At 43.6% G+C, this 27,927-nt stretch overlaps 1 protein-coding gene and 1 pseudogene across 1 annotated transcript; both read left to right on the top strand.

Moving 5' to 3' along the window:
* Crlf3 (cytokine receptor-like factor 3) lies at positions 1–26,823 on the top strand (the record flags this gene model as incomplete). Its single annotated transcript, XM_013503469.1, is given in 7 exon segments — positions 1–208; positions 3,744–3,831; positions 4,778–4,955; positions 5,987–6,209; positions 7,235–7,367; positions 24,649–24,761; positions 26,473–26,823. Coding segments are annotated over 7 exon segments (1,200 nt in total), but the record flags the coding sequence as incomplete, so codon positions are not given.
* On the top strand, positions 18,924–19,952 carry LOC102027644 (annotated as a pseudogene).
* Positions 26,824–27,927: the final 1,104 nt, after the last annotated feature.

Raw genomic sequence — 27,927 nt, 5'->3', positions numbered from 1 at the left:
ATTAAAGAGAGTGCATCACAGACACGGAATGTCCTCAAGCAGCATTTTAGTGATTTGAAGGAGACCCTGGGGAAGCTCCTGGATGAGCGGCTGGTGACTCTTTTGCAGGAGGTGGACACCATCGAGCAGGAGACCATTAAACCACTAGATGACTGCCAGAAGCTCATAGAACACGGAGTTAACACTGCAGAGGACTTAGTCCGAGAAGGTGGGCACCCAGAGAGCAACTCAATGCTTATCTTTCAGATTGACGTTTGGCTGAGTTCTCCAGCTATCAGTGAGCTTTTTGCTGTCTGTGGGATGCTTGGGATGTTCCTTCCTTTAGACAGTCTGTAATGTTGGATAACAGTGATATTGTGAGGTACTTCAAGGTAAGTGTAATTGAAATATTAATTAGAATCATTTACAAAATAAGGAATAAGTGATTTATCTCATGCTTCTATTAGAGTGACATCTAATTCATTGTTAACACAATTTTTAGATCATTTTGAGCCTATTCAAATATCTTTCAGTATTTAGGGTTCCAGTGTCGCTTTAGAAGATTAAAAAATATGATTGATGTTTACTCCTGAAGTTTAGTTGCTATATTCCTGTCTTTAGCTAACTTTTTGGGTGGTTAGTCATGTCCAAGAAAAGGTAAGGTTGGGGCTGTAGCTCAGTGGTAGAATGCTTGCCTAGGATATATGAGGCCCTGGATTCAATCCCCTATTTCTCAGAAAAAAAAAAGTAGTAGGTCTGTTTTTTGGAGTTCACAGCTCACTGAGGGGTCCACACATACCTAGTGATGTATCTGAGACCTTATTGAAACACAGAGGAAGAAGTGCTTAGTCTGTTTGAAAAAGTATAGGGTAGCTTTCTGTAGGAGTAATTCCACAAAGGCTTGAAGAAATTCATCCAGCAGACAAGGAAAAAAGAGAGATAATTACGATTCCAAGCAGAAGTAGAGTGACATCAGAAGCAGAGTGAATTGTCATATACAAGGATCTACTAAAGTATTTTAGGCAGTAGAGTTCTGCCTAAAAGTTCTGCCTAAAAATTCTGTGTATACCTATACATTATATCAAAATGGCCCTGCCAACAGTTTGGAGACTAAATTAGAAGTTGTAATTTTAGCTAGTTGTGGTAGCACATACCTGTAATTCCAGCACTCAGGAGGCTGAGGCAGGAAGATCACTGATTTCGAGGCTGGTCTAGGCGATGTAGTTTAAGACCAACCTGAACTACAAAAGCAAGAAGCAAAACAAAGCAACAACAAAGAACAAACTAAAAAACAGAAGTTGTAAGTTCTGGAGGCAAAACATACGGATTAGAAAGTTGTGGAGGTCAGCCAGGTGGAAAATGGTAGAAACAGTGGCAAGCAAACATGAGACAGGGATGGTTTTAAGGGAATTTTTCGGAGATAGATTTTTTTGTTTTGTTTTGGTATTTTTGTTTGTTGTTTTGTGAGACAGGATTCCCCTGTGTAGTTCAGATTGGCTTTGAACTCACTGTGTAGCGCAGGCTGGCCTCAAACTCATGGTAGTCCTCCTGCCTCAGCCTTGCCAGTGCTGGGATTACAGGTGTGTGCGACCACGCCCGGCCTTTTTTTTTTTCTTCCTTGGTTGATCATTGATTCTTGACTACTGGAAGTTTTGGATGATTAGGTGAATGATGGCGTAGGTGCTTAGTCACATGGTTTTAGGTGGGTCGAGGTGCCTGACGTGGAAATGTGGGTGTGATACTGGGCACAGAGATCATACCCGAGACATCGGTATGGCAGGTGATGGCACATGCATCAAATCTGAATCAGTAGGAATAAGTAAAATCATTAAGAGATAAGATGTAATGTAGGAAGAGTGAGTGGCTTGGGGGAGAACACGAAGTGATGTTGACGTTTAAAGGGCAGTTGAGAGAAAAAGGAGACTTCCGTTCTTGTGCAGGATGCTCTGTGTGGCTGAGGATGCACATGCTGCGGCTCACACGTCTGCCCCACGGGCTGGAACCTACTCCCCTCAGGTCCCATTTAGAATATGGTGCTAGTGTTGTCTGTATCTAATTAAAGTTCCATCTTCAGTGAGATGTTTTTCTGTTTCCCCACTGACCATAAGAGTCTCTTTGAGAAGAGTTTTTGGCAGAACACACAATGTCTTTCCCTGGAGGCTTACATTTGGAAACAAACCCAGAAGCAGATCAGCACAGGCCAGGAGTGCACACCATTACCCTGAGGACCGAGAAATGTTTTCCTTTTAGAAAATAAATCCTTTGAGGCACATCCATGTTTGTTAATATTTGATGATTCGATTTTTTTTATACTTCAGAAATGTTTAAAATCTCAAACTCTTCTCCCTTCCTCCCAAGAGATAAAAACTTATTTATGGAACTTTGAGGATTTTGAGGCAGCCTGCAGTATGTTCCTGGTTTTCTGTGGGTGAAGACAGTCATATGGTCTTAAAACTTGAGCAACTCCAGGGTGCGCTCTGAAGGCTGCGTCCTCGAGCACTGCGGAGGGTGGAGAAGTTGGTCTTGTTTGTACTTTCCACGTAGCATTTACTTTTTATCCTGTTACGTAATTTCTGGTTTTGTTGGGTTTTTTTGTTTTTTTCCAGTACTAGGAATTGAACTCACAACCTCGTGCTTGCCAGGCAAGCCCTGTGCCGCTGAGCTAAATCCCCAGCCCATCTGTTACGTAATTTCTGATCTACTGAATGATACTCTTTTAGGAAAATCTGACTACATTATTGGCTTTTGTTATACTTGATCTTAGCCAAAAGGCTGAGAAGCAGTATATTGGCTTTTGTTAAATTTGTTTGTTGTATTGAGGATTGAACCCAGGTCCTTTGCATTGAGCTACATCTTCATTCTTTGGTCTGGTTTTTTTTAAATAGGGTCTTTGTAAGTCACTAAATTGCCCAGGCTGCCTCAGCCTCCCAGAGTGCTAAGATCAATATGTGTATGCTACCACACCAGGGATCATTTGGCTTTTTAAGACAAGATGCCTTCCTGGGCATGGTGGCACCTGTGTGTACACAGTTACTGAGGAGGCTGAGGCAGGAAGATGGTTTGTTCAAGGCCAGCCTGGGCAATTTATTGAGACTTTGTCTCAAAATAAGGACTTGGTGAGACCTTATCTCAAAAATAAAGAGTAGGTCAAGCATGGTGGCGCATGCCTATAATCCCAGGACTTGGCTGAGGTAGAAGGATAAGGAGATCACCTTGAATTTGAGACCAGCCTGGGCTACCTAATGAGTTCAAGGCCAGTCCGAACCACATAGTGAGACCCTGTCATCATCCCCTGCCAAAAAGTGACTGGGGATATAGCTGTGTGGGGGCCCTGGGTTCAGTCTTCAGTTTGCAAAACAAAGGTTTCAGTAATAAAATAAGGTAAAATAAAATGGGCTGGGAATATAGTCAGTATGAAGGTCCTGGACTCAAAACAAAGACCCCCACACCCCGCTGCTCCTATCGGGGATAATATTCTGTTCCTGCTGGGCTTGATAAGGAGTCTGTGGGCGGGGCGGGATGAGTCCCCGGGCCTCTGTTTTGCATGGGGTTGGTTGTCAAACCAGATCCCGTTGTCCGGAGCAGCATCTTCAGCCCTGGCAAAACGTTGCCCCTGTGTACTCCTTCTCCGTTTGGGCTTTTATCTTTGGAATTTGACTGTGGCATCGTGTGGGTATTACCTGCAAGCGGATTGGTATGCTGTTGTATTGCTTCCTTTTCTGGTGTGGCCATTTCTCACTGCACCAGCTCTTATTTTGCTGTAGGTGAGATTGCCATTCTTGGTGGTATAGAGGAGCAGAACGAGAAGCTGTGGAGCTTTACCAAAAAGGCCTCACACATTCAGCTGGACAGGTAAAGCGCTTATGTCTTTCGGGCTTAACCATTTAAATGATATCTTCTCTTTTCCCCCATTAAAGATTCTAATCAAAGTAGGCAAAGAATTCGTTTTTCAAAGTTTGACTATACCTCTTATCACTGCTACTAGCATGAAATAGCTGTGATTATAATTTTTGACGTAGTATTACTGCAGCTGTTTTTCCTTCTTTCTTTCTTCTTGTACCTGGAATCGAACTCGGGACCTTGTGCTTGCCAGGCAGGCGTTGTGCCACTGAGCTGTATCTCCAGCCCATGCAGCTCTTTTTCAATTCTGAGTTATAAGACAGTTGTTAAATGTTTTAAAATTCTGGGGCTCATCGCTTCTTGGCCTTTTGGCTAAGATCAAGTGTAAAATCCTGGGGCTCTGTTTCAGCAGTACATATGCCAAAGTTGGAAAGATGAGCCCAGTGTAGCAGTGCACAGCTGTAATCCCAGCTCATGGGACGCTGAGGCAGGAAGATTGATGTGAGTTTGAGGCCAGCCTGGCTTTCATAGTGAGCTCAAGACCAATCTGAACTATATAGCAAGACCCTGTCTCAAAAAAATAAAATTTATATCTATATATATATATAGATAGATATATTTGTATATAAAATAAAATTTGAGTAATATAGAAATTAGCATGGCCTTTATAAAAGAGAAAAACATGAATATATCATTGAAACTGAGTCATATTTCAGTATACCAGATCTTTTGGTGTAAAACTGACAGTTGTAATCCAGTTTTCTGTTGTGCTAATGTTTATTTGTGAAGAGAATCTTTATGTTACACAAACCACTCACTATAATAAAGTGGGGACAGCTGTAAGCATTACTTACCAGAGACTTCAGGATCCTTCCCGCATGTTACGTGATCTGAACTACTGTTTGTGTTTTTAACTCTGTTAGTGAAGTCTCATAAACACGGAGCTCTGTTTCCTCAGCCTACCCGAAGTGCCTCTGCTGGTGGATGTGCCTTGCTTATCTGCTCAGTTGGATGATTCCATTCTTAACATAGTGAAAGACCACATTTTTAAGCATGGGACAGTGGCATCCCGTCCCCCAGTCCAGATAGAAGAGCTGATAGAGAAGCCCGGCGGCATCATCGTGCGGTGGTGTAAGGTATGTCCTTTAGAACTGCAAAAGTGGCTGTGACTGTGGGTTTGAGATTTTGAATGCTTTCTTGTCTTTCCAAGTAAAAATCCCTTTTGCTTTACAATGAAAATAAAGTTATGGGGAATATGAACTGAAGTTGCTCTTCTGGTTTGAAACAAACATGTATGTATGTATGTACTGGGATTAAACCCAGAGTCTTCACACTGAACTATATCCCCAGCCTTTTTTTCTTTTTTCTTTTGAGCAGGCCCTTGCTAAATTGCTCGGGCTGGGATTGAACTTGTGATCCTCCTGCTTCAGTCTCCCAGAGTGATGGGGGGACTATCACACCCAACTGAAATAAATGTTTTTTTGTTTTTTTTTTTTGAGGGGTGGGTAGGAAGAGCAGAGTTTCACTGTACAGTCCAGGCTGGCCTTGAACTTGCAGGGATCCTTCTGCCTCAGCCTCTCGAGGGCTGGGATTTCAGGTGTGTACCACCACACCTGGCAGATACTGTTAAATTTCAAAAGTTTTACTTTAACATTATTGTTCAGAAAAGTATGGCATTTCTTCAAAGGAAACAGAATTTTTTAAAAATGTCAAACTGGGCCGGGGATATAGCTCAGTGGCATAAGCGCCTGCCTGGCAAGTGCAAGGTCCTGAGTTTGATCCCTGGTACCACAAAAAAAAAAAAGCAAAAAGAAAACCATTTTGCCAGGCCTGGTGGTGCACGCCTGTAATCCCAGCACTCCGGAGGTTGAGACAGGAAGGTCATTGTGAGTTCGAGGCCAGCCTGGGCTACAAAGTGAGTTCAAGGCCAGCCTGAACTGCATAGCAAGACCCTGTCTCAAAAAGACAAAAAAAAAAAGTAAGACTGGAAAGTATTGAGCTTGTGGTCCAATAAAGAAAAGAAAGGAAATAGTCACAGCCACGGCATATTTAGTAAGGCCTTCCCTAGAATGACCCTGTTCAGCAGAGGGTCTGTGTGGTTGGTCCAGAATGTTTTCCCCAATCATTGTGTGGTTTCTTGCCTAACAGAAGGCCCTTTTCTCCTTAGGTGGATGATGACTTTACAGTCCAGGATTACAGGCTTCAGTTCCGCAGGTGTACCTCAAATCATTTTGAAGATGTGTACGTAGGTTGTGAGACTGAGTTCATAGTGCTGCACATAGACCCCAACGTGGATTATCAGTTCAGAGTCTGTGCTCGAGGAGACGGCCGGCAGGAGTGGAGTCCTTGGAGCATCCCCCAGACAGGTCATTCCACATTGGTGCCTCACGGTACGCCGTTAACTCCCTACTCCTGACGCCTAACCCCGTGTGTTGGAATTGGCTTATATTCTGTGCAAATGGACACGCACTAATAGCCATTTTCCTAAGGATAAATCCTAAATTGCTGATAACATGAAACTGTGTGTGTGTGTGTGTGTGTGTGTGTGTGTGTGTGTGTGAGAGAGAGAGAGAGAGAGAGAGAGAGAGAGATTGAAGGTTGAACCTAGGGCCTCACACATGCTAAAAAATGTACCCTATCACTGAGCTACATCTCTAGACCCAATTCTTTTTTTTTTTTTTTTTTTTTTTTTTTTTTTTTTTTTTTTGGTCTTTTTTGAGATGGGTCTCACTATGCAGTTCAGGCTGGTCTTGAACTTACTTTGTAGCCCAGGCTGGCTTTGAACTCACAACAATCTTCCTGCCTCAGCCTCTCGAGTGCTAGCATTATAGGTGTGCACCACCACCATGCCCAGCTCTCAGCCCCTATTCATTGTCCTTTTTTTTCCTTTTTTGGTACCGGCAATCCGACTGAGGACCTTGCACTTGCTGCATAGGTGCTTGTGCTGCTGAGCTATATCCTCAGCCCTGTTCATTCGTTTCTAATCTTAGAATAAGCTCAAACAAATCAGCTTGAACCATAATTTTATGTTTTGTCTTTTTGAGACAGGGTCTCCCTCTAAGGTTCAGGCTGGCCTTGAGCTCATTGTAGCCCAGGCTGGCCTCAAACTCACAATGATCTTCATGCTTCAGCTTCCTGATTACAGGCGAGCGCCACCATGCCCGGACTTCTAATTTTATTAGATAGGAGATAGCACTTACTTGATTTTCCATGCCAAAGTTGCACGGAAATATTTTAAAATCTTTTTTATAATTTGTTGGACTCACCATGATACCTCATTACTGAATCTTTTATTAAACATTGCCATGACCTTTATGAATAATCACTTCTGCTTCTAAATTCTAGTTAATGTTTCTATATTCATATTATCCCTGTAAAGATTCTAATAATTTTCAATATCTTTGCTTTTAAAAAGAGTGGACAACTGGCTTTGAGGGGTACAGCCTGAGCAGTCGAAGAAATATAGCGCTCCGGAATGATTGTGAATCCTCAGGTGTTCTCTACTCCAGAGCTCCAACCTATTTCTGTGGGCAGACGTTAACATTCAGGCAAGTAAATACGCAAACATCTGTCATGCTGTAGGTGGGGTTGTGAAGTGCACAGAGCATGTCTGAGCTTTGAACTAAAAATACCCTGCGTTTATTTCATCATTTAGAGCCAGTGTTACTTGGAGAGGTTTCCTTATATCTGTTTCATTTTTCTCATCTGGATTCATAAAGTCACTAAGAAAATTAACTGAGATAGTATATGAAAAACTCTTGTTTTGTTTTTTTTGTTTTTTTTTTTTTTTTTGGTTTTTTTGAGACAGGGTCTTGCTATGCAGTTTAGGCTGGACTTTGCTATGCAGTTTAGGCTGGACTTGAGTTCACTCTATAGCCTAGGCTGGTCTCAAACTCCGCAAAGGTCCTCCTGCCTCAGCCTCCTGAGTGCTGGGATTACAGGGGAGCATGGGGTGCATCACCACGCCTGGTTGAAAAACTCCTGATACTTGATATGTTCTTACTTCTTTTCCTCCTTAGTAAATAGAGGTAAATAGAGCAGTGCATAGCTCAGCATGGTGGTGTCCACCTATAATCTTAGCTACTTGGGACGCTGACAGGAGAATTGAGAGTCTTAGGTCACCCTTGGCAACTGTCTTAAAATAAAAATTTAAAAGGCTGAGGATGTTGCTTAGTGGTGAAGCACCTCTAGGATTGAAACCTAGTACCACAGCAAATAAACAGCCCTCACGAAAGTCCATCTTGCAAATTCAGAGGACATGAACTTTTTTCCTTTGTCAGTCATGTCTCTAACATAGACAGCCAGTGTACACATAGCTGTATATATGTTTCTTTAAAATAAAGCTGAAAATAAGCCTCTACTACTACCAATTTCCTGTTTCTTAACCCATTTCTTCCTATATTGAAAAAATTTCCCTTTTCTTGTTACCTGAGCTGTATGCTCTTCAGGTATGTTTTGTAACTAGCTCTTCCAGGAAACCAAAGCCCAGTTATTTTTGTTTTGCTTTTTTTTGGCTGTATTGGGAATTGAACCCAAGATGTTGTGCATGCTGGGCAAGCTCTCCACTATTAAGCTATATCCCCTATACTTCAATGTTTTAATTTTGAGATAAAGTCCTGCTGTATTGCCCAGGCTAAGCTTGAATTTGCAATCCTCCTGCCTCAGCTTCCTGGGTAGCTAGGTTTATAGGTATACCTCATTGCACCTAAAGCCCAGTTTTGACTCAAAACCATAAACAGTGCCTGATTTTCACCATACTCACCTCAGTATAGCACACTGAGATGTCCTCTAAGTTTTAAGTCTTGAGACGGTAGAATTGTACTTTGAGCGCTTGTCTCAGGTTCCTCCTATCCTCAGTCCCTCGTGTAAAGCATGGCAAATATGTGATGGTTTTATCTGAGCCAGTGTTGTTCACCTCCAGACAAACCATTCGATGTGTCAGTAGTTGTCAGGGTATGACATGCTAGCTCATGCTCTCTGTGGGCACTTCCGCTTACCTGTTATGAAGAAGAATTTAATAACCAGAAAAGCATCAGCAGAGGAAAAAGAGTCTGCGTTAGTCAGCTTCCATGTCTGTAATAAGTGCTTGTGTTAACTGACCTGCCGAGAGCAGGGTTTACTTTGGCTCCCAGTGTGGGAGGTTCAGGCCATAGCTGTTTGGCCCTAATGCTTGCAGACCTGTGGTGAGGCAGCGCATCCTGGTGGCAGATGCAGCGGAACAGAACTTCTCCCCTCATGGCAGGAAGGAGAGGAAGTGGAGGGGCGTGGGGTTCTGCTTCCCCCCTCGAGGGCCTGCTCCGTGACCAAGTCTCCTAACGGGCCCTGCTCTGATGTTTCTCCCACCCCCCAGCAGTGCCAGACTGGGGGCCAGGCCTTTCCTACAGGGGCCCTGGGGAACACACCAGCGGCAGATCTACGACCAGAAATCCTACAATTCTGAGACCTCTTTAGTTCTCTAGTGGTCACGAGCTGTCTCTATGCATAACCTTTCCATGTGTATGTCCTTTGTTTATAGAAATGCTGGAAAGTAGTTCTGCGCAATGACAGAGCTTCTCAACTTAATAGATTCAGGCCAGATAATAATAACAGAGATGGCTGTTCCTACTGACAGCATTTACTGTGTGCCAGGTCCTATTCTCAGTACTTCGTCTTAACTAATTTGATTCTTGCAGTAGCCCAGTGAGATGGGTGTAGCTCTCCATTTAAGAAGTTTGGAAACTGAGGCACAGAGAAGTTAAATTACGTGCCCACTCACAGTTTGTAAATGCCAAGGCTGGGATTTAAATCCATACACACACACATCGGACTCCAGATGCCTGTCACTAGTGGTCAGGACAGTGAATCTGATTCTAGGTTGTGTTGAAGTCTCTAGTTTCTGTATCCTTAACTCTTTCATTTTTGTTGTTGTCATCAGTTTGTTTTGGGTTGGTTTTTTTTTTTTTTTTTTTTTGAGACAGAGTCTCCCTGTGCAGTTCAGGCTGACCTTGAAATCACGATGTAGCCGTGGCTGGCCTCAAACTCAGGTCAGTCCTTCTGCCTCAACCTCCCAAGTGCTGGGATTACAGGTGTGCACCACAATGCCTGCCTTTTTTTTTTTTTTTTTTTTTTTTAACTTAAATGTTGGGAATTAAACCTAGGGTCTTCTGTATCCTAAACACTGTTTATTATTGAACTACCAAGCCCTTCTTTTCCTGTTTGTGTGACTTCTTTTGGTGGTGTGGGTGCTGGATTGAAGCCCAGAGTGCTTTACTGTTGAGCTATATCCTCATCCTTTTTTTTTTTTTTGTCTTTTTGAGACAGGGTCTCTCTGTGCAGTTCAGGCTGGCCTTGAGCTCACTTTGTAGCCCAGGCTGGCCTCGAACTCACAGTGATCTTCCTACCTCAGCTCCTGCAGTGCTGGGATTATAGGCGTGCACCACCACGCCTGGCTTTTAGGTTTGTCTTTCATTGAAGATTTATTAGTGAATTGGAAACTATAGTGACTGACCATCCTGCATAAACTGTTAGCTCATCGGTCAGCTCCGAGAGATGTGTGCCGGGCCGCAGTTGCCAAGGTGATTCACTGAAACTCCTCAGTTAAGCGCTCTATTTTCTTAGCCAGAGTTTGCATTTTTGTCATTTTTTTTCTTTGTGGAATGAAAGTGTTTCCTCCCCTTCAAAAGAATTTCGGGCATTGGCAGTAAAATCAGAAGATGTGGATGGGCTGCTTGAAGAAAGATAAAACCGTGCAGTTCTTCCTTTGAGGGTCCTGCAGTGCCCAGGACTCGACAGGGTGACTGCGTTGTGTAGCCGGTCTGTCCCTGTGAAGTTTCTGGAAGGCTCAGAGCTGCTGCAGCCGGAGAAACCTGTGCTGCTGGCGGGACCTTTAGCGGCCGCAGTGCCCACTGTCTCTGGCGTCTGGGCTGCTGGCACCCTGTCCCTGCCAGCCTCTCCCCGACTCCCTGCCCCAGCGGCCTCTCTCCTTGCTTCCAACACTGCCTGACCGTGTTTTCCTTTCAGCCAGGTTTTGCTTTCTCCCCCCTGTTACCCGCTTCTTTCCTTTCTTTTTCCTCCTCCCATCATTGTTCCCTCTGCTGCTTCTCTCTCCTCTCTCTCCTCTCCCTGCTCTCCCTCCTCTCCCTTCTCTTCCTTCTCTTCTCTCTCCCTCCCCAGCTCCCGTCTTCTCCCCTCCTCTCTCCTGTCTGCCCTCTCTTCTCAGTTCTGTCTTTGTTCTCTCTCTTCTCTACTGCCTCTCCCCTCTTTCTCCTCTCTCCTTTCCCCTCTCCTTCCTCTCTCCCTTCCCTTCCCTTTACCTCTCTTCTGTCTCTGATATTGGAGATTGAGCCCAGGTCTTTTACACCCAGCTATATCTCCAGCTATTTCTGAGTTTAGACAGTATCGCTGAGACTCTGAATTGTCCACGCTGGGCTCAGACTTGCTACCCTCTTGCCTTATCCCCCAGAGTGGTGAGATAACAAGGGTGTATCACCATACCTGGCTTCCTTCATCTGTTTTTTAAAAAACAACTTTTCCTTTTGGTGCCAGAAGCCTTCCTTAGTCCAGATAGCCTAGGAAGCATCACAGTACCTGCCCCTCGCAGGCCATATGAAGTGGCCAATCGAGAGGAAGCCATTCTTCCTTCTCCTCTTCTTCCTCCTCTTCCTCTTCCTTTCCTTCCTCTTCATGTTCATCTCCCTTTTCTTTCTGCAGCGCTGGGGGCCGAGCCCTGGGTCTCGCACATGCTAGGCGCGCTGTCCAGGTTAGCTGTGCTCTAGCTGCTATTGCTGCGTAACAAGCTAGAGAGGACAGCGACAGGCAGGTATTTCACACAGGAAGCACACGGCGAGGACAGCTGCTGTTTCCCATGGTGGTGGGTACTAGGGCCAGGGGTTCTATTTCCAAGACGGCCCTCTCACTTGGCCGGCAGCTTATTTCTGGCTCGGGGCCTCTCCAAGGGCCATGGCGCTCCCACGCAGCATAACGGCTCGTGTCGGCGATGAACATTCCAAAAGAGCAAGGGGAGGTGGCCAGTGTCTTACAACCTAAGTGTGGAAATGACACAGTGTGACCTGTACCTTATACTGTTGTGTAAGAAGTCTTAGAGCCCAGATCCCCAGCAAGAGACGTAAACCCTCCTCTCGAGGGAAAGAGTGTCACAGAGCTTGGGGCTGTGTCTTAGAACTGGTAGGGCTATTGGGGTACATGAATGTGGTTTAGTGCTTTGTTTGGTTAAGCATTGGTGTTACACTGTTTCTGAATGAATGTAAGGCCCAGGAGATCTTTCTCTTTCTGTACAGCTCTGGTCTCTGCCATAACCAGATGTGTCTTCAGTACTCACTGTTAGCTATTCATATTTAAGAACCTTTAGTCTAGGAGTTAGTGTGTAGCTTGGTGGTGGTGTGCACAAGGCTCTGAGTTCATTCCCAAGCAGCAAACCATACAAAACAAAATCTCCAATCTAATTTGGTCTTTCCTGGAAAATCCCAATGGGACATAGTCTCTGCTAGGAGTAAGAAATTAATTTGTTTTTAACTAGGATCTTTGTAATTTGTCGGTTCCTCCATGTAGATTAATTGAGAGGCAGCGCAGGGTCCCAGGAAGAACACAGCATTGCTGTGGTTTTGTGTTTTGGCAAGGTGATCCCCCCTAGAGTGTGAGCTCTAATTACAGACTTGAGGGATGTCAGACGGAAGAATTTCCCCAAGGGCACTTCCTTATAGCTTGGGGCCAGGTAAGCCAGCTGGTGTCTTCCAGAGCAGTGGTGGCAAACCTTTCAGCACTTTCAGTGGTATATCCTGCAGCATATGCGCCATGGGTTCGCCACCACTGCTGTAGAGCGTTAGGGTTCTGTACCCTGGCTTTTTGTGTGTAGAATGAGGTTTCCGTGAGGGCATTTCTGTTCGGGGTATCCACATGTAGTGACTGTTATTCCAGAAGGAGTATTTCATAGGGCTTTCTGCTCCATAGTCTGAATTGTAAGGACAGACCTCCCCTAACAGCTCCTCCTCCTCCTCCTTCTTTGTCTCTGCGTGTGTGTGTGTGTGTGTGTGTGTGTGTGTGTGTGTGTGTGCATATGCATTTGTACAGGGATCAAACGTGGGATATGTGAAGTAAATGCGATAGTGCTGAGCTTGTTTGTATAATTTTATTGTGAGATAGGGTCTTGATTTGCCCAGACTGACCTCACACTTGCGATTCTCCTACTTCAGCATCCCAAGTAGCTAGGTTTGGGGCTGGGGATTTAGCTCAGTGGCAAAAGCGCCTGCCTGGCAAGCGCAAGGTCGTGAGTTCGGTTCCCAGTACCGGAGAAAAAACAAAAAAACCCAACAAAACCAAGTAGCTAGGTTTGCAAGTGTGTGCTACCACACCCAGCTGAAATGCATTTTTTTTTTTTTAATTTTGGTTTTGGTTTTTTGAGACAGGGCTTTGCTATGCAGTCCAGGCTGGCCTTCAGCTTGATACGTAGCCTAGCTTGGTATGTAGCCTATAATGGCTTGAACTTAAGATCTTCCTTCCACGTGCAAAACAATCTTCAACTCACAACCCCCCCAAAAGAACTTCTTACCTCAGATTCCAGAGGGTTGGAATGGTAGGTGTGTGAGACCACACTTGTCTAACTGCTTTTTTCTTTTTAAGACAGAGTTTCACTGTATAGTTCAGACTAGCCTTGAATTCACTGCATAGCCCAGGCTGGCCTCAGACTCACAGTGAGTGATCCTCCTGCTTCAGTATGCCGAGCGCTGGTGCTATAGATATGCGCCACCACATCTAGCTCTAAATATGTTTTTGACTTACAGAATTTTTTGTTTATGATGGATTTGTCTTGTCATTTCTAACAGTGTTTTTTGAACTGCAAGTTTTTAGTGTTTCAGTATTTTGTTTGTTTTGGTCCTGGGAATTGTACCCAGGGCCTCTTGAATGCTGAGCAGGTACTCAACCACTGAGTTATAGTTTTAAGTTTTAAATGTGTGTGTGTGTGTGTGTATGCACATATGGTATTAGGGATTAAACCAAGGACCTTCTTTCATTTTTAAATTAATTTTGACACAGGTTCTCACTAAGTCACTAAATTTCTCAGGGCTCAAACTTGGAGTTATCCTGCCTCAGCCTCCCAGAGATCCAGAATTACAAATGTATGTTACCATGCAGGACACATTTTTAGTTTTGATGAGAAGTGTAGTTTACCAACTGTATTTTGTGCTTTTGATAATGTGTCTAAAAATTTTTGCCTAATTATGATCACAAGTTTTATGTGTTAAAATTTTACATTTAGATCTTTGAGTTGTTTTGAGTTACTTTTAGTATGTGTGAAATAAGAGGTTTGTTTTTCATGTGGTGTCTGGTACTCGCAGCGTTATTTGTTGAAAAGAGAGGAAGGGGCTGGGGATTTAGCTCAGCGGCAAAAGCGCCTGCCTGGCAAGCGCAAGGTCATGAGTTCGGTTCCCGGTACCGAAGAAAAACCAAAAAAAAAAAAAAAAAGAAATATTGAAAAAAAAAAAAAAACGAAAGAGAGGACCAGGGATTTAGCTCAGTGGCACATGCACCTGCCTGGCAAGCGCAAGTCCTGAGTTGACTCCCTGTACCAGGAAAAAAAAAAAAAGGAGAATCCTCTTTCCATTGAATTGCCCTTCGCCTTTATCAAAAATCAGTGGACCAGCTGGGAATATAGCTCAGCGGCATAACCTGGCAAGCCTGAGGTTATGAGTTTGATTCCCGGTACAAAAAAAAAAAATCAGTGGACCAGCGGGGCATGGTGGTGCATGCCTGTAATCCCGGCACTCCGGAGGCTGAGGCAGGAGGATCATTGTGAGTTTGAGACCAGCCTGGGCTACAAAGTGAGCTCAAGGCCAGCCTGCACTACATAGCGAGACCCTGTCTCAAAAAGACAAAAAAAAAAAAAAAGAAAAATCAATGGACCATATGCATGTGTGTATTTCTGGACTCTGCTGTGATTCATTGTTCTGTGGGTCTGTCTCCTTTGGCCAGAACCACACTATCGTGATTACTGTAGCTTTATGTAAAGGTAGATCTTACAATCAGGTTGTGTGTTCCTCTCACTTTGTCCTCCTTTTATTTCAGAATTGTTTTGGTTATTCTAGTGCCCTTGTCTTTTCATACGGTGTTTAGATGCAGCCTGTTTATTTCTAAAAGAATAATTCTGAGCTAGTTTTGGTGATACACATCTGTAATCCCAGCTGCTGGAAAGATTGAAGCAGAAGGATTGCACACTCAAGACCAGCCTGGTCAATTGAGTGACCCTTTCTGAAAAAAAAAAGAGGTTAGGATGTAGCTCAGGGCAAAGGCCCTGTGCTCAGTTCCCAGTACTGCAAAAGCAAACAAATAAAACAAAACCTGCTGTATTTTTATTGTGATTGTCATGGTTCTGTAAATCAGTTTGTGGGTAATTGATACAATATTTTGACCATTCTACCATATGTATTTCATATATTGTACCTTTTTTCTTTTTTTCTATTTTTTTTCATGGTACTAGAGATTGAACCTATGACCTTCACACTAAACTACAACTCCAGCCCTTTTTTATTTTTTATTGTGAGGGTCTTGCTAAATCTTTAAATTGCCAAGGCTGAGCTCAACTTCAAAATCATCCTGCCTCTGCCTCCCAAAGGGCTGGTTTATGGGTATGCAATACATGCTCATTTGTTTAGTCTTTTAAAGAAATGTTTCTCATCAGTGTTATATAAAGTTTTTCTTTTCCCTCTCTGATTACACGGGCCAGTAAGTATGATTCTAAGTAGTAGTATTGTAAGTGACATCTTTGCATTGTCCCAGATCTTAATTGGAGAGCATCTGGCCTTTCAATTAAACCTGCCAGGGACAGGTTTTTTTGGTATATCCCTGCATCAGGTCTAACAGGTTCCCTTCTAGTCCTAGTTTGCTGAGAGGTTTGTTTTGTTTTACCATAAGTGGAAATGTAATTGTCAAATTATTCTGAGTATCCATTGAGATAGTACAGTCTTTCTTTGGTTGTACGGTGTGTGTGTGGGGGATACCATGAAGTGTGTTTGGTTTTTCTTCTTTGTTCCTGTCACAAAGCTCCCTAGCCCTGTGGAATCTTCTGAGGGAAAGTCATCTTTCGTTACTCATCCGAAGCACCTTTGATAACGATGGCATTTATACTAATGGGATGACTTAGGTTGTGACCCCTAGAGTGAGTGGTGAAAGAACTAAGAGGCTGCAGTTTTCAGCCTCCCTTGCTCCCTCCAGGAAAGGGGTCGTGGTGCTGGAGGTGAAGCTCTTTGGGAACTTTCAAACCAGTAAATGTGAGTAGCTTCTAGGTTGCTGGACGTGAGGGATGCTCGGGAGGCCTGTCCCTGGAGTGTTTCTCTGAGCTCCAGGACCGTTCTTGCAGTTTCCCCCATGGGAGGACGGCAGGGGAACTCCTGGGTCATCTATTGGAAGTGTGGTCAGCAGGGTGGGGAGGGCACATTCTGATTGGCAGCTGAAGTAGGCAGCGTGTGGGGCTGGGCCTTCACTTGTGGCATCTGACAGAATTGGTGGAGACAGTGTTAGAACTGACTTGAACGCTGGGACCCCCCCTGGTGTCCGGAGCGTTGGAAAGTTGCTTGGTCTGTGGGGAGGAACCCCAAGCACCTGCTCAGAAGTACCCTGTGCCGTGCCGAGTGTGAGTAGAGGGAAAAGGATCTGTCTTTCCCTCACACAGCGGTAGATTTTCCAGTGTTGGGCCAGCTTTGTGTCTCTCAAAGAATCGCCTCTTGATTGTACTTTATTCTTGAAATACGCTGGTAAGTTTTGCTTGTGGTGTTCTATTGAGTATTTTTATATCTTTTCATGAGAGGGATAAATTAGGTGTTTTTTTTTTTTTTTCCCTCATGTTGTCTTTGGTTTTAGCGCTGAGGTAATGGCTGGTCTCCTAAAATCAGTTGGGGGTTGTTTCCTCTTTTATTTTCTGCAGCTGTTTATCTAGAATTAGTATCATTTCTTCCTTACATATGTTTCAGGATCATCAATGAATTTCTCTTTTTTTTTTTAATCAATGAATTTCTCATCCAACTTTCCTTTGTTGAAAGACTTTCAATTTCTGTAGTAGATACAGGACTATTTCTGGTTTTGTTTCGTTTTGTTTTATATATATAGGCTTTATTTACTTATTTATTGAAATGAGGTCTCACTCTGTGGCCCACACTGGTCTTGAAATTGTGAGCTCCACAGGAGTCCTAGGAGGTCTCCCCTCATCACACACACGTGTAGGTTTGTGGAGTCTGTCACAGAAAAGCTCATCAGGATCTGTCAGCGTGAGGCGTAGGCAGATATATTAGGCAAAGTTAGGAAATAAGAGAAAATAGGGACAGGCCTGCAGCTTAAGCAGTGAGCCGAGGTTCTGATTGGCCAGCTCACAGGAGAAGAGCAGCCTTCCTGCATCAGCTGAGGCGGGCCAGGGTCAGAGTGGTGGTTGTCTCAGGTCTGCTCTGGGAGAAGTCCTGATGATGTGAGGGGCAGTGTTGGTCCTCTGAGGTCATTGCTTCTGTTGGGGGAAGTCTCACTCTGCAAGGCTGTTCTGGAATCAAGATGACCAGAGGAATAGGGCAGTGACTGGAGACTTCTGGCCACAGTTAAACGTCCCTGTCAGTCTTTCCTTTCGGTATTCTTAGTTTTGAATTGAGGATGAGTAGGTTATGTAAAGTTAGGACTAGTCACCCTCGTTCTGCCAAGCTCTGGAGAGGCCTTTCCTGAATGATTAGCGGGCCTATATGTAGAAGACAGAAGAGAACTGACTCAAAGTTTTAGGGTAATAAAGGATACAAAATGAAGCTCAACTTCATTCTGTTTATTTACCTGCAGGGCATCTGCAGCCCTCTTATCCCAAATACTGTTTTGTTTTGTTTACAAAAACTGCTTTTAAGTCCCTGATTGCCCAGAAGAAAATACAAATCTTGCTCTTAATAAGTAACAGGTTAAGGGTCCAGGAGTTTGTTTTTGGTTTCGGGGTCAAATATGTTTTAGCTTTGAGAAAGATTCTCTAGAACTTCCTGTGCTTCTTTGTATAATAGATGAATTCCAGCAAACTTGTACATAAATTGATTGGGGGGTTGGGGGTATTGAACCCAACCTCCCACATGTTAGGCAAGTACTCTGTGTGCACTCTAGTAATCCATAGCCCTTGTGTTTTTGGTTTTTTTGCTTTTGTCTTTTTGAGACAGCGTCTCGCTATGCAGTTCAGGCTGGCCTTGAGCTCACTTTGTAGCCCAGGCTGGTCTCAAACTTGGAACGATCCTCCTGCCTCAGCCTCCTGAGTGCTGGGATTACAGGGGTGCGCCACCACGCCCAGCAGCCTTTGTAAATAGATTTTTTTTTTGCCTCTTCTTTTTTGAGGGGTTACCGAGAATTGAACTGATGACCTCGTGCTTGCCGGGCAGGGGCTGTGCCGCTGAGCTAAATCCCCGGCCCCTGTAAATAGATTTTTAATTAAGTATATCTTAGGTTTTGTGTGTGTATGTGTGGTTTTGGGGAGTAAACCCAGGCACTTGTGCATGCGAGGCGAGTGCTCCAGCACAGAGCTCCCCCCTTAGCCCTATGGGAAGGGTTCTTATCAGACTTACTTTTTTGAGAGAACAGCTACTGTAGTTTCATAAGATGGTTTGACAACTTGTCTTAGACTATAAAAAAATTCAAAGGTTTTTCACTTCTATTTCTTAGAGGTTCTTACTAGTACACTCTGACATTAACTGTGTTTCAGGCACGTTATCTATGTGTTTATAAGTTTCGGGGTTCATCTGTGTTCAGAACAACTTCTGTAAGCTTTTTATGCCTTGCTTGGTTTATTCAGTGAATGCTGAGTAGAGAAACCTAAGGGGCTACGGATGGGCTAGGACTGCGCCCCACCGCCTTCTCTCCCTGCAGGTCTCCCTGCGGCTGTCTCGGTGTTCCCTAGGGTCTTCTCTTGCAGGTATAAAACGGCAACTCTTAAGGAAAAGCTCATCACACCCGTTGCGGAAGAGAAGGCAGGGCGGGCCAACAGAAAGTGTGTGTCAGGCAAGGCGGACTGGTGTGTGCTGTCAGCATCCTGGGGAAGTCTCGGGCTGACGAACTTGCTCTTGTGGATGTTTGGGAGGAGAAACTCGAAGGAGAAATGATGGATCTGCAGCATGGAAGCTTGTTTCTTCAGACATCTAAAATTGTGGCAGAAAAAGAATGGTGGCAGATCAACATTCTGTAACTCTGTAACTGCCAGTTGTGGTGGTAACCCTTGGAGCCGTCAGCAAGAAAGGGAGCGTCATCTCGGTCTGGTGCAGAGAAATGTTAATGTCTTCATGTTCATTCTTCCTCAGATCGTCAGGTGCAGTCCCGCCTGTGTCGTCATTGTGGTTTTCAACCCAGTGAACATTCTTACGTGTGCTCGCTGGAACCTGAGAGGGTTGCCCAAGTGCTGTGCGGTTTGAAGCATATGCAGTCTGGATTCTGCTCAATTTCGCTGGCTTATGGCTAAAAAACCGGGCATTCATCCCAGCAGTTCCCAGGGCTGGATTCTGGGAGAGCACGGTGACTCGGTGTGACTGTGCGGAGTGGAGTGAATGTAGCAGGGGTTTCCATTGAGGACCTGGATCAGAAATGGGCACGGACAGCGAGAGTGAAAAAGGGAAGGGAGTGCATAAGATGAGGGCAGAAAGTGCCCACGAAGTCATCAAGCTAAAAGGTATACCAGCTGGGCCATTGGCGTAAGTGTGGCTGACCTCATTGAGTCCACCTTGAAAACTCTGTCCAGGATGCATCCACTGTCAGCCGTGAGGAAGAACATGTATGGCATTGAGAGTAAAGTCTTCCGGAGCCTCCCCTGCTTCCTGAACGCCCAGGAATTAACCAGTGATCTCCACCGGAAGCTGAAGGAGGAAGAGGTTGCTTAGCTCAGGAGAGGTGCCGATGCCTTGTGAGACATCCAGAAGGACCTAACAGACCTCGAACTGCTGTTTCGAGGCTGTAGAAGTTTAAAAACTGTCCTGTGACTAATCTAAGCCTTCAGCCTTCATCCGTGTACATGGATCAGTTTGCTTCTTTCTTAATATCTGATAGGAGCTCACAGAATCAAAGCCCAGGCTTGGATGGATGCTTGCAATATGAGCTCTTGAACAAATAAAATTAACTATTGCAGTGTGAAAAAAAATACAAAACCAAATGCTATGATGTTTTTATGACCTATTTTGTGATTTATTTAAATAAGGACATGTCTTATTTATTTATTTGCTCTGCTGAGGAATCAAACCCAAGGCTTCAGCAAGCACTCTACCAGAGCTACATCCCTAGTCCTGCGGGGTCTTTCTGTGTGCTTTACTACTTTTAACTAATTTTAAGAAGTTTTATTTGAATTAACTATTCAGCTTTAAAAGTTTACCAAAAAGAGGTGGAGCCAGCTATGGTGGCACACTCCTATAATCCCAGCACTTGGGAGGCTGAGGCAGGAAGATCGTTGCAAGTTTGAGACCAGCTTGGCTACAAAGTGAGCTCAAGGCCATCCTGCACTGCATAGGGAGATCCTGTCTCAAAAAAAAAACAAAAAAAAAAAAACCCCAAAACAAAACAAAACAAAAACAAAAAAAGATAGAGGCAGGGGACAGGTAGTGAAAGGGAAGGGAAGTAAAAGAATTAAGATACGTTATGCATATGGACCAACTCCCCATGATGAACATAGCTACTCTGTGCTGCAGTCATGGACTAATAAAAATAAGCTGGGGGTGGTGGCGGTGCACTCCTGTAATCCCAGCACTCTGGGAGGCTGAAGCAGGAAGATCATGAGTTCAAGTACAGCCTGGGCAATTTAGCAATTTAACAAGGCTGTCTCAAATTAAACAAACAAGCAAACAAGAGTGGGGATATAGCTCAGTGTGAAGGTCCTAAGTTTAATCCAGAATATTGAAAAAAATTATTAAAATAAAATATAAACATTTCCATATAAACATATTATATTTAAAAATAAAATAGCCTGGCCTGGTGGCACACGCTTGTAATCCCAGCACTCAGGAAGCTGAGGCAGGAGGATTGCTGCAAGGTGGAGACAACCCGGAGCTACATAGTCTGTTCAAGGCCAGCCTGAACTAAATAACAAAGCCCTGACTCAAAAAAACAAAAAACAAAAAAAGAACCTAAAATGTATTTTAAAATAGAAAATATAATAAAATAGAAATATAAAGTTTACTCCTCATACTCCTTCTCCCCTCTACTTCCTCCTGTTTTTCTTCTTCCTCCTTGTTTAGTTGTAAAAATACGCTACGTGAGACACACCCACTTAAAAGTCTTCATGTGTGTGATACATTAAGTGCAGCATTGCTTGGCAGGTCTACACCACTCTTCTTGCATGCCTGAAACTCTGCATTCTGAGTAGCAGTTTCTGTACCCAGTGTCTGACAGCCACCATTCCTTTCCTAGTTTACATACCTTGTAAGTGTCCTCAGAGTTCATCTACGTTGTAGTGTATGGCAGGATTTCCTTCTTTTTTATGACTGAATAATTCTCTGTTGTAGCTGAGCATGGTAGTGCACGCCTGTAATCCCAGCACTGGGGAGGCTGAGGCAGGAGGATCGCTGAGAGTTCAGGGCTGGCCTGAACTACAAAGTGAGTTCAAACCAGCCTGAACTGCATAGTGAAACCCTATCTCAAAAATAGAATAATAATTATAATTTTCTGTTGTATATTGCTATGTTTGGATATGCTTTTACCCCATTAAAACTTGTGTTGAAATTTGATTCCCAATATAATTGTGTTGAGAGGTGGTGAAACCTTTAAGAGATACTTAGGTCATGGGGACTCCACCCTTATGAATGGACCAGTGCCCTTATAAGAGGCTAGGATGGGTTTCTCAGGAGTGCATTGGATTTCCTGAGATTATTTTTTTTAAATTTATTTATTTATTTATTTATTTGTTTGTTTATCTTTTTGAAATGGTCTCTGCTAGCAGTTCAGTCTGGCCTTGAGCTCACTTTGTAGCCCAGGTTGTTCTCAACTCCCAACGGTCCTCCTCCCTCAGCCTCCTGATTGCTGGGATTACAGGCGTGTGCCACCACGCCCGGCTGGTCCATTGAGTTTTTATAAAGGTAAAAGGCAGTTCAATGGAGAGAGGCTTCTCCTTTTTTTTTTTTTTTTTTTTTCCTTCTCGTATGGGAATCAAACTCAGGACCTTGCGTTTGCCAGGCAGGTGCTTGTGCCACTGAGCTACTTCCCTGATCCCTGACCCTCTCTTTTCAACAAGTACTGGGAGTACCAGCCTGAGATTTTTAAAGCAAGGTGCATCCTGGTATTTTGGCCTCTTCTGCATGCACCAGTCTATCGCTCTGGCACATGCAATGCCCTCTGGCACATGTGATGCCCTCTGTCATGAGACCCTCACCAGAAGCTGAGCATGCTGGCATCATGCCCTTATTTAGAAGTGTCAGCTGAATAAGCCTTTTCTCTCTATGACTTACCCAGCCTCTGGTACTTTGTTATAGAAACACAAAACAAGGGCTGGGTGTGGTGGTGCATGCCTGTGAGCACAGTACTTGGAGCTGACCCAGGAGGATCACAAGTTCCAGGCCAGCCTGAACTACACAGTGACACTGTCTCAAAGAAAAAAAAAACAACAACAACAGGTTAAGTTGTGGACATAGCACATTTTCCTCCGCTAGCCATCTATCAGTAGAGATGTATGTTATTACTACCATCATCTCTTGGCTATTGAGAATAATCTGCAATGAACACGGCAGTGCAGAGTTTTTTTCCATTCTTGATTTCAGTTTTGAGATTTATTTTATTATGTTCACTGTTATAAAGGTGTGAGGCAATACTGTTGTTTTGATCTATGTTCCCTGATGATCTGTGATGGTAGGCATCTCTCTGTGTGCCCACTGGCTGTGTGTGTGTCTTTGTGTATTTTTGATTGGGTTATTTGATTTTTCCTGCTGAGGTGTAGGAGCTCCTTGTCCTTCTGTATTTTGGCGATGAACCCCTTAATCAGATACTGGTTTGCAAAGACTTTCTCCTGTTGCTGGGCTGCAGGGGGTTTTGGGCATGGACTATGTGCATAATGTGCATGAAGGCTTGGCTTCAGTTCTAAACACCAAAGAAGAGAATTTGTTGTCCTGTTCCATTAGTTGCCATTGTCTCTCTTGGTGGGTTTGTGTTTGTTTGATTTTTGCTGTGCAGAAGCTTTTTCGTTTGCTGTAGTTTTGCCTGTTATTGTTACCTTGGTTGCTTTTAGGGTCACATCTGGGAAATCATTGCTAATACCAGTGCTATGAGGTTTTTCTCTAAGTTTTCTTCTAGGAGTTTTATACCTTTTTTTTTTCTTTTTTTTTGGTAGTGGTAGTAGAGATTGAGGCCAGTACCTTCACACCAAGCTACATTCCCAGCTCTTTTTTTTTTTTTTTTTGGTCTTTGTACTAAACTACTCCTCCCGCCCTTGCTTTTATTTTTTGTTTTGAGGCAGGGTCTTACTAAGTTGCAGAGGTGCCCAGGCTGGGCTCGAACAAAGGGCTGGTGATGTAGCTCTGTGGCAAAGTGTCCTGTGAAACAAAAGACAGGAAAGGAAACCCCCCCCCCCCGTGTTGATATGCTCAATTCATCATCAAAGACATTTAGAGGCCACATCGAATATAAGTAATTACTATATATCCATCCACCTTTGGAAAGGCCACATTCTGTTCCACACTGAGTTTTCTTTGCCTGTCCTTGCAAAGTCTGGCTTTCTGGAATAGAAGAATGAGCCCAGTGGTAGGGCTGTATGTTGACCTTTAAATCTATAGTTTCTGTTTCTATAGTACGTCATGATGCATTGACAGATTCGAAATTAAAACACAGAAAGTTTTCATGTATGAAGTTCATGCACAATAGTGTGTTCATAATACAATACCCTTTTTAAAGACGGATACTTATTTTCAAGTATTGTAATTACAAACAGCAAATCATTGAAGGTTTGGGTGATGACAGCAATAGTCACATCAATTACAGTGGCAAAAATAACCAATATCTCTTCCTTCACTCCTCCTCTATTCCTCCCACCATTTGGGGGCTGTTTTTGATTCATTGCGGTGCCAGGACCTTATGCGTGCTAGTCAGGTGCTCTCCTGTGGAGCCACACCCCCACCTTCTGTTTTTTCTTTTGTGCCTTAGTTTCCTGACCTATAAAATGGATATTATAATAATAGCACTTGCTTCGTAGATTGTTGTGAAAGTCTGTAGATTACTTATATATTGCTTAATGGCAGGAGTAAGTGCCGAGAAACGTCACAGGTGATTTCCAGGTGTTGTGGATGTCATAGAGTGCCCTTGTGCACGCGTATACCCGGGTGGAACAGCCTCCCACACCCCTAGGCGTTAGGGGCAGCCTGTTGCCCCCAGGCGGCTCTTCTGGCCTGCATGGTGTGTGCGGTTGTAGTGCAGTGATGAGACTTTGTATACCTACATGTAGAAAAGATACAGTAAAAATTCTAGGCCACAGGAATTTTTTAGCTATATTATAATTTACAGCATTGCCGGGCGTGGTGGCGCACGCCTGTAATCCCAGCACTCGGGAGGCTGAGGCAGGAGGATTATTTCAAGTTCGAGACCAGCGTGGGCTACAAAGTGAGCTCAAGGCCAGCCTGAACTGCATAGTGAGACCCTGTCTCAGAAAGACAAAAAAAAAAAGTCTTATGGGATCTCACATCTGTGGTCTGTCGCTGACCAAACCATTGTTTTGCAGTGCATGACCACAGCATGTTGTAAACAGTGTGTGGAATATAGTAAGTTGCAAGTTATTATTTGCAAAATAGCAACTGTAACGAAATTGCTCTTTTAAAGTTAGTAGCTGTGAGGTATAAGGTTATGTTGAAAAACTGTGAAATGACCTCTCAACCTCATGTACAGGGTGGAGACCGTGGGGCAGCCGGACCGCAGAGACAGCATAGGAGTGTGTGCAGAGAGGCAGAGTGGGTGCGACTCTCTGCAGCGGGACCAGGCAGTGTGCATCAGTACCAACGGTAAGAGATTGCCGCGGCGCTCCTGGAAGCATAAGTCCCTGTGGCAGTGAGTATGAATATTCATGAGTATGAATGCCCCAGGCCACGCATTTCTAAAGGAGATGGAAAGGTTCAGACCTTTCTGCTCCCCCAGGGCTGGGGAGGGAATCCGGGAACTCTTCAGTGCTAGGCAGATGCTCTACCAATGAGCTTCATCCTTAGCAGGCATTTTTTTAAAATGCTTTACACCTCTATGCCCAGCACTTGGGAGGCTGAGGCAGGAAGATCACCACCACCAGTTCGAGGCCAGCCTGGCTACATGGTGAGACCCTACCTCCAAAAGAAAAACAAGAAAACAAACAAAATATAAAAAAATAAAATGCTTTACAAATAAAAAAGCATTTAATTTTCCTAGCTCCAAGTTGTGATAAAAATAGTGAATATTTACATTAAAATAAATGTATTACAGTTAAAGATGAGCCAGAAGCCAAACAGTACCAAATCCAATGAATAAGTAGATGAAGACATGTTGGTTTTTTTTTTTTTTTTTTTTGCGGTACCGGGGATCGAACTCAGGACTTTGTGCTTGGCAGGCAGGTGCTTGTGCCACTGAGCTATATCCCCGGCCCGATGAAGAAACATTGTAATATTTTTGTGAGCCTGTCGTTGTGTAAGATGGCCCTTGGTGGCAAGATTCACTGTATTTTTTTAAAATCACCCCGCCTCATAAAGACACAAATTTTAAAAATTTGAACACTTATAGTGTTTTTTGATCACAGCTCATACTTCCTGAGATGAAAACTAAGTCCTCAGGGAGGCTAAGTAACTACCCTGAAATTATCGGGCTTAGAACCAACAGAGCTGAGACTTGAACCAGGCAGTTCACGGTAATCATGGTGGAGATTAGGAAACTGTGGAGAAAGGATCAATCTCTTTTTTCTTTCTTTTTTTCTCTTTCTTTTTTCTCTTCCTTTTCTTCCTTCCTTTCTTGTCCTCAGATACTGAACTCCATCCCCATACCTTTTCAATTTTATTTTGAGATGACGTTTCACCAAGTTGATTGAGCTGGCCTTGAATTTATGACCCTCCTGTCTCAGCCTCCCAGTATAGGCTTGTGCCACATCCAGATGAAAGATTACTTATTGTATATTTCTAGTGCTCATGGTTCCTTACTCCAGAGTAATCATGTTTTTCCAAATTACTACTAAGACCTCTTACTATCTTGTGGTTAGGATCAAACATTAGGTTCAACAAGATTCTTATTTATTCCGTATGATACAATCTTGCTGTCTCACAGGTTGTGATTTTGTAGTGGTATTAAATTTTTTTGATGTCGTTCACATAAGCATTTCATCTCTGTTGGTAAAGAGTAGAGCCCTGTACCAGAGTGGTAAAATGTGATTAAGACTTTAACGTTTGTCCTGCCTTGGGGATGGAGGTTAATGGCATATTTAAATTAGTTACTAATGTCACTGGCATTCTGGATTTTTTTTTTTTTTTAATTTTTTATTGGTACTGGGAATCGAACCTGGGACGTCATGCTTGCCAGGCAGGCGCGATTCCACTGAGCTATATTCCCGTGGGCGCGCCCCCCCCCTTTTTTTTCATTCTGAAATGTTTTCCTGTTCTGACTTAGGAAATGGGCTGTTATCAGTAACCTAGAAGCTGTTGCAATTCTCTTATTAGAGTTACTGCTTACAGGTAAATGACTCTTTCACTCTTAACATTTTAGGTGCAGTTTTTGTAAATGGAAAAGAAATGACTAACCAGTTGCCTGCAGTTACTTCTGGATCTACTGTCACATTTGACATCGAAACTGTGACTCTTGGAACCAGCACTATTAGCGAAGGTGGAAACTTTAAGCTCCGAGTAACTATTAGCTCGAATAACAGAGAAGTGGTTTTTGATTGGCTACTTGACCAGTCTTGTGGTTCTCTTTACTTTGGGTGCTCGTTTTTCTACCCTGGGTGGAAAGTGTTAGTGTTTTAGGGTTTTGGACGCTTGGTTGGCTTCAGTGTGCAGAGTCACCGTTGCTGTCCTTAGCCCGGTATAGTTGTAACTGATTAAAGAAAAATTGAATTCATCTCTCAGGCCTCTGCAAATGGAAGCAGTTTACCGGATTCATTTTGTAATGCAGTATTTTCGCAGTCAGAGAATTGAATGGTGTGGACAAAACCGTACTTTGGTCCATTTTGTTTTTAGCATATTGTTCATTAAAACATCACATTACAAGAAAAAGCAAATCAGCTTTAAAAGTCTAGGAAGATACAGAAAGGCCTATACGTTCTGCTGCAGTTCTTCTTGTACTTGGTTATTAGAAGAACTGAATGCACCATTATTTTATTAAATCTCCATCAAGACTGAAGTCCTTGTGAAACTTCGGAATGAAAGAACAGGAATAGACTCCGCCGAAGCCAGAGTTCTGTCGCACGCGTTCGCGCGTGCGCTCCGCAGACGTGCCAGTGTGCGCTCGCATGCAGCTGTGCAGACAGTGTTGAGTTCTACCCCGTGCTCAGTCATCTTTATGTTTGCATCTTCTCACAGTGCCTGAGCAGGTGTCTATAGCAGGCAGGTATTATGTTTTGCTCTTTCTTTGCATTTCGATTCAGAATAGGCTTGTTCGTTTGTGCGGGTGAAACTCCTTAGGGCACAAGAGTGTCAGCCGTTGGGCATGTGCAGTCTCAGTGGTGTGTGCGCTACTATTTGTGTTATGAGCTGTAGTCTAGGTTAACGTCAGTTGATAAGTGGTCCTTTAGTGGACCAAAGAAATAAAGGGTAAGCCGGGCGTGGTGGCGCACGCTTGTAGTCCCAGCACTCGGGAGGCTGAGGCAGGAGAATCACCATGAGTTTGAGGCCAGCCTGGTCTACATAGTAAGTCCAGGCCAGCCTGCACTATATAGTGAGACTCTGTTTCAAAAAAAAGAAAAAGAAATGTAGGGTAAAACTTGACCTGTTTTTTTAAACTTAAATTTGTGTACAATATTTATTTGAAAGACTTACTTAATATGTAAAAACAATGGCCTTAACTTACTATATTAGCCTACAAATTTTTTAAATGTGAATTTTCTTTTCATATTTACCAGTAGTAGAAAAGTGGGAAAGCGAGTTTGATATTTTTGTAAGATAATTTATTTGGGGATTCGTGTTCCCTATTAGACAATCACGACCTTTCTCTTTGCCTTTATAA

Source organism: Chinchilla lanigera, unplaced genomic scaffold (assembly GCF_000276665.1).
Source record: "Chinchilla lanigera isolate Chin_1 unplaced genomic scaffold, ChiLan1.0 scaffold00080, whole genome shotgun sequence".
In the NCBI taxonomy this organism is placed as follows: Eukaryota; Metazoa; Chordata; class Mammalia; order Rodentia; family Chinchillidae; genus Chinchilla; species Chinchilla lanigera.
Note: the sequence above shows the minus strand (reverse complement) of the source record. Positions and strands in the feature narration are given on the sequence as shown.